We start from the raw sequence: 7,029 nt of genomic DNA, 5'->3' as shown, positions 1-7,029 counted from the left end.
CATTCTGTGATGCCCGTGTGTGGGACCAATAGAATACATACATTTCTCCTAACATTGATTTTTGTGCCATGAAGTTTCATGAGTTTTCGAGCATGCTAAAGCTTCCAAAAATGTGATTCTTTTGGCAGAAAAATAATAATAATTATTTCCATTTCAATAGGGTCCTGACACGCTTAGTGCTCGGGCCCTAATAATAAAATCAATAAAAGAAAGCAAAAGCACCAAGAATAAAACAATAAAACAAACACAAAAAACTCTTGTTATGTTGTTTAATTGGGGATTTTAAAGAAACATGATTATTTCTCATTTGTTTATTTCTGTTTATGGAAATAAAATAAAAGATACAGAGACTTCATCACACACTGAGCAACCAGTTAAAAGAGAACTGTTCCACAAATATCCAATCGACCAGTGTCACATATTCAGAAATAATAGAAAATAGGTCTTACCTTTAGCAGAACATGTTCTCTCGTTATTTAACCCCTCAGTCTGTTTTGTTGTGTTTGTGTGGCCAGAGGGCAGATTGATGTCCTTCGCTCTCCGAAAGATCTCTACATCGTCATTCTTTTTCTTTTTTAGGTTTAATTTGTCTGTCCATTTTGAATATGTCTGATATGATACGTATCAGGTTCTAAAACATCGTACCTGTTCCTTGTGATGGCAGATTGGTAGACGTAATCTATAGTCTATCTAATCTATATAATCTAAGGTTTGTGGGTGTCTGTAAAATAACTAACATTGGAGCAGAGATAAATTAATATTAGCCCAATAGTAGTTAAGAGTTGTAAATCCAAAACAGAGCAAGCAGTCAGTGCAGAATTTAAGAAGTAGTAGTAGTCTTAACTTTTTTTAGTCGTCACTGGAGGGAAACACCTTTTAGAAAAAAAGAGAGTATATAGAGTGATTACTAAAAATATCATCAGTTGTTTTTTCTTGGTTCCATTGTGCAGACCTTAGAGACAATTGTATGTCTCTTGGAAATAAATGAGTAACCATGAGTGACAAACCACTAAATACAGCATGATACAGAATGCAAGTTAAAAAATAATGTGTTTTGATCCAGTGAAAATAAGATATTTTAGCTGTTAAATTAATGTTAATTCTAATTCAGTCAGGACCACTTTTGTCAAAATATCTTTTATCCCAAAGCAGAATATTACATTTGGCGGTATGGCTCTGTTCTGGGACTTCCTTGTCCTTCCACGTGCCTGACTTCGTGGCCTGCCTGAACTAACGCTATGCTCAATAAAATCTATTACTTTCTACATATTAAGATTCAGATTCTGTCACGTGTAGCCACATGTCTTCACACTTTGGACTGCAAATCCTGTCTTTCCACCTGGAAAAGAAAATATTCTGTAGGGTTTTAACCTTCTAAATATAGTCATTAGTCATCAGCATATAGTGTATGTCTATCAAATAATAGAACAGATACAATGAACACTTTCTGCAAAGGAGTCGTTTTTACATAAAGACACTTTTATTAGCTTATACATACATCTCTGGTTATAATAATTAGTTATATAATACCAAGAAGTCAAAAATAATAACTGTAGTTATATATTTATAAAACTAAGCAGATATACTACTCTTGACTTTTAAAAACATAAATGTCTTTGATAATATATTATAGTACTTGTCTTGTTTCATCGGCCACCAAATCTAAAAAAAACAAACAACTCACAGGGTGAAGAGGTTATACAGTATGAGTTCAGGATTAATGTATGTGTATATTATTGAGAGCCACTGTGTGTGCACCAAGTCAAATGTCACATTTTCTGCACCCCCCAGCATCCAGTTTCATAAGAACAACACATCTCGCTCAGTTCATCTGCTGGTGAAAATCCTGCACAGATAGTCGGAAACTCAAAAGATGCTTCTACTACTTAGAAACCTTCACTTCAGAAGATTTCTGCAACCTTTCTGCATTTCTGCATTATATAACCTTTCTATCTTTAACAGCAACGTTTTTAACAGCTTCAGAATCATTCTGATGCTAGACTGAGCAGTAACAGGGTGAGTAGTTCCTCTGTACTGTTCTTGCACTATGTAACTACAGTCAGGAGCAGGCGTAAAGTCAAAATACTTAATTCTCAAATAACTGTCCAACTGTGTTGTGACATGGCTGTACAGCTCAATTCATTGTCTTATCTCATTGTCTGTGAAGTTGCCTTTTCCTTTTCTTTGATCCTCCATAACAGTGATGCAAATTACAAAAGATTAGCTACAAATCTGCAAGACGGCAGGATATTGTTAGCATTGCATCCTAGCAACGCTGCATCAGGTTTAGCTGGATGTCCCCAGTACAGCCCATCTGGTTTCTATAACCTCACCCTTCTTCACCATGCAGTGATAAAACGCTGCACAAGGCCTGTTGTCCATGTCCAGATACCCAGGTGTGTGGAGAAGGACACACACACACACACACACACACACACACAGCACCACATATATGACTGAATGCTGACACAGGGTTTAGAACACTGTCGGTATAGGAACGGACCATGACACAAAAGCTGAACGAGGAGCAGGAAGTTAGCAAACCTTTTCTTAGGGGAACCTAAACTAGAACATATTAAATTCCCTATATGTTCTCTCTGTAACCCTTCCGACCACAGCACCCAGGGTAAACGCCATCGAACACTTCACACAGAAGCTACGCATACTTCCAAATATGGCAACTGGAGCTTGTTTGTTTCTGCGTTAGCTTATTTTGGTCAAACTGGAGATGAATGCTAGCTGTGCTGGTAACTGCTGTGTTCATCTGAATTAACTGTGGTTGTAAAAAAAATGTAATAAACTGCTTGTTCAACAGAGTTTGCTAAGTATAATTTCTCTTTATTACAACCTGGCTGTTAGTGTTGTAGTTTTGAGCATAATTACTATCAGTAATAGTAACATTGTACTCATCAAGTTTAGGGCTACAACTAACGATTACCGGTATGTTAATTACTGTTTATTCTGCCAATTATTTTCCATCAATCAACCGATTAATAATTTGTTAAATGTCAAGAAATTGTGAAAAAATCCATCACAACTCTGCAGTTACTAGTTTACTCTTTTCTATAACAAAGACAAGCTGGAACCTGAGAATGTTTATTATCTTTCACTGCTCTTGCTTAAAAAATGACTGAAACTATTATTCAATTATCAAAATAGTCTGAATTTCAAAATTGAATAACTGTTTCAGCTCAAAAGGTCCAGTGTGCAGGATTTAGTGGCATCGATTGGCATAGTTGCTGGTTGCACCTCCCTCGCTTCACAAGCGTGAAAGCAAAGCAAGGGTGGCCACAATAAAAATTAACGCACGTATCTAGAGCCAAATTATCGTGATAATTAAATCAAGCCGATCAATTATTGATTGCCCCTATGTTCTATGAAATCCAAAGTATGTCTGGTTTTTTAATGAACTTTACTGGAAACAGTAAATGAACATTTAAAGAGAACTGTTGTTTGTTCGGTGTTGACAATAGTGATGTCAGATAGATTTGGTCAACCTTTCTTAACCTCAGCTGTGCATAAACTACAGGAGCTTTTTTTTTTATACAAAAATGTGAAATTACTGGTTATCTTATCAATATTGGTCATGAGAAGCAGGTAATTATCGGTTATAGGTAAAATCCATATCGTGCATTCCTACACAAAAACAAAGATATTCAAATTGTTGAATAAAATAAATATTGTTGCAGCTCTAGATGAAAGTAAAAAATGCGTTTCGTTTGAAGAAGTTTGGTGTGGTTCGTTTGGGAATATGTGAACGTCACTCTCGGTTGCCCAACCCTAATGACCTCCACATAAAGTGGTTTTAGATAATGTAGCTAATCAATGCTTGTCAATGACCTGTTGGACTATAATGTTGCTGTGTTAGCAGTTACTTTAGCGAGTACAACGTTAGCACGAATGATAGAAAACAAAAGCTAAAGCTACAAAAATAAGACCCAAGTTGTAATAAAACAGCATTCTCTTTGAAATAACTCCTTTTGTGCTTTAAATCCAGATCCACGATGACTTTGTAGAAGTAGTTACCGTCGTCACATGTTGGTAGTAAGTTTTAAAATAATCACTGGCGTTGTGATTTTGAAGGACGGGGGTTGAGAAGTTACTCTTCCATATACAGCTTATTCCATCCAGAAGGTCTCTGTCTTTCCAAAGAGGTAGGACTATTTTGTTGGCCACACAAAGATTCTGTCTCGTTTATTTTCCTCTCGTCATTTTGGCAACGCAGGGACGAGCCTCTGCCCGTCCCGACAGTGACATTCAGTCTTTTCTGGTGGTCCACAGGAAATGCATAGCAGCAGCAGCAGCAGCAGACAGGGCAGAGAGTGTTCAAGTGTTTCCAGTGTTTTGCCTCTTTGTCGCCTTGTTTCACTCATCTGCTTCCTCGCTCTTCACTGCTTGACTTTGAATTTCATGATCATTTATCCATCCGGTTACACGTTGATCCACCCATCTCTCCGTCCATTCATCCCTCTTTGTCTCTCGGGGGGGGGGTTGTCACAGCAGCATCTGATCAAGAGGCATGTCATCGTCAGGAGGCATCAAAGCTGAAAGACAAGAAGGAAATGACTGCACATGGATGCATGTTTGTGTGTATGTGTGTGTGTGTGTGTGTGTGTGTGTGTGTGTGTGTGTATCCTGCACTCAGCAGAATGTGACGATCTGTCCTCTCCAGGTAAAGATGGAGGCTGATTTATTCCCCCATTAGGAACTGCTTCATCATTAAATATTAACCCTGTGCCATCACTCACCCTGCGGCCAATGCATTAAAGCAGGGGTCGCACCAGGGTGACACACACACACACACACACACACACACAAACACACACACTGAGGCCACTTTTACCAATCATTGCTCCAGAGCCACAGTGATCACTAAGGTCATGTCCTCGGTGGATTCTGGGTATTTAGGGCTTTTAAACAACCTGAGATTCTACATTTGAATATAAATTACACTCTGTCTTCATCATTAAATATCAATATCAATATATAATCAAGTTGAGGCAGAGCAGCCGGAGGAGATCAGAGAGAAAACCAGACAATATTCTCTCCATGAAATATGATCCAGTTTCACCCAAATCACTGCTAAAGTTCAAAGTTCAAAAGTAATCAGTGAGGTCCAGAAGCACTCAACTCCATCAGAAAGCCAAGCTGTTGCTTACCTCACCTTCAAGTAGCCTAGAATCAATTTCAGTTATTGTAGCATTTTTAATTTTTAGCTTTGTTATAGTTTGTGTGTTTGCTAGCATGTGTGTGAGTGTGTGCTCACCTGTCCCAAAGCTTTACACTCCTACAAGAGTTGGTGCAGCAACCAGCCGATATCAGAGCTGCAACAGATATCAGAAGAAATAATTAATAATCAGTTCAACGGCAACAGTCGTTGTCAAATTTGAGTGTGTGTAAGTATTTGAGTGTGACTTTCAAGCACTGGCTTCATCATCAGTTCGCAGCTGGTTATTCCAAACACACACACAGTGAAAGGTGTATCTCCTCACTGACTGTACGACAAACTCTTCTCTCTTTCTGTCAGTCCACTATGATTCCCGACACGGATGGGCAGCCACTGGCAGCACTTCCTCTTACCCATCATCCTCTCCTGTCCTTTCTTTTTGTGACAGTAACCATAGATATGTCAGCCTGATGCATGTCACACTTCATGGGAGAAACAGCACTCAAAAAATGCACACATCTTTACAGAACCTTGTTCCATCACAGTGGCAAGACTCTGTTTTTACATCAATGATGCTTGGTGCTCAAAGGTAGTGAAAGTTAATGTTGAGTTTGTAATATAAAAGCTTATATAAGTATAAGTATATAAGTAAAGCTTTTTCAGATCCCCTTCTCATGGGTGCTTCCCAGCTGAACAGGAGTCAATGGGTGTGGACTAGGACAAGGCCTTGCTGAATGGCCTTGCTGAATACCACTGGCTCAGATCTGAGTTGGTCCCGAAGCGCCGCACAGTAGATGCCCACTGATCCTACTACTTGGGATGGAGGTCAAATGGGGACAATGAATTCCTGGATACTCTTGGTTAATTATTTCTTTATTCTCACACATGCACCAAGCTCAGCCAAATGGCAGAGCTTGCCAAAAGCAGATTTAACTCAATGGTTTCCCTCTACACGGAAGTCTGTAGTAAAAGGCAAAAGACTTGGGCATAATGACGAGAAACCCGAGAAACTATTGCTCTCTGGTGCCGTCCCAGCCACTACAGTCATGGTTCTTCTCCCATGGACTTATTGCCTGCCAACATGCCAGGCCACAACCATTCCCCAGGCCATTCTCACACTACCACAGAATCTTTTCAGTCTGTGCACAGGCACCAGGAAAGTGGTGAATGGTAAGTTCAGTGGGTTTTTTGGACCCATTTCCTTCTTTCCTTCACCTTTACAACACACTTTAATATTGTTATGTATAAATACCTTATGATTATTATACATTGTAAACTATTTTAAACCCTGACCCATTATTTACCTGCATTGTGTATGCCTTGATAGATTTATTTTCAGAAGTGTGAAAGCAGACATTGTAGTTCCTATAATACATGTTGTTTTTTGCTGAATATAAATCTTTTCTGTATTATGAATTAGGTGAAAGTGTATTCATTATGTTACATTCACCAAGAAATACTCATTAATGTTGTATAAACAATTTGCTGAAATTTGACTCCACGTCTGTGGATTTTCTGGTCATTGTTTGTCATGTTCTCACCTTGGCTGTTAAAAAAGGTTCTTAGAGATAAAAATATTCGGTGAAGTTGAAGTACCAATTATTTATTTTGGTGTTTCTTTGTACCTGTGTTTAAGTGGTAAATGTTAAGGGTTATATGATTTAGCAAATTAATTTTACTAACTCTGCCCCACACTGAAGCATTTTAGTGGCCATGTGTGCTACATTTTATGCTGCTTGACTTTTCCAACAAATGTTCACACTTGAATGACACAAAAAGTTATATTGAAATTAGCTTATAAATGTTGACCAATCAGGAAAAACATAATCTCTGCCTGATAGATTGAACCAGCTGAACACTGA

The 7,029-nt window shown here is 38.4% G+C and overlaps 1 protein-coding gene and 1 non-coding gene across 4 annotated transcripts in view; both read right to left on the bottom strand.

Moving 5' to 3' along the window:
• Positions 1-1,458: 1,458 nt before the first annotated feature.
• LOC127361279 (coiled-coil domain-containing protein 85A-like) overlaps positions 1,459-7,029 on the bottom strand; it is a 27,052-nt gene continuing 21,481 nt past the window's right edge. Inside the window, exons 3-4 of one of the 3 annotated variants that reach the window (XM_051395805.1) lie at positions 5,267-5,324; positions 1,459-4,544 (exon numbers count right to left, since the gene is read on the bottom strand). In XM_051395805.1, the coding sequence (XP_051251765.1) occupies positions 4,529-4,544; positions 5,267-5,324 (74 nt within the window). In that variant the 3' untranslated portion in view covers positions 1,459-4,528. The remainder of the gene's footprint in view (positions 4,545-5,266; positions 5,325-7,029) is intronic. The other 2 variants (XR_007884149.1, XM_051395806.1) reach the window with 2 other exon arrangements.
• Positions 6,061-6,177, bottom strand: LOC127361300 (U5 spliceosomal RNA). Its single transcript, XR_007884183.1, has one exon. It is a non-coding gene; the product is annotated as a U5 spliceosomal RNA (small nuclear RNA).

The sequence above is a fragment of the Dicentrarchus labrax genome, unplaced genomic scaffold (assembly GCF_905237075.1).
Source record: "Dicentrarchus labrax unplaced genomic scaffold, dlabrax2021, whole genome shotgun sequence".
In the NCBI taxonomy this organism is placed as follows: Eukaryota; Metazoa; Chordata; class Actinopteri; family Moronidae; genus Dicentrarchus; species Dicentrarchus labrax.
The sequence above is the reverse complement of the archived record's forward strand: the minus strand, read 5'-3'. Positions and strand labels throughout refer to the sequence as shown.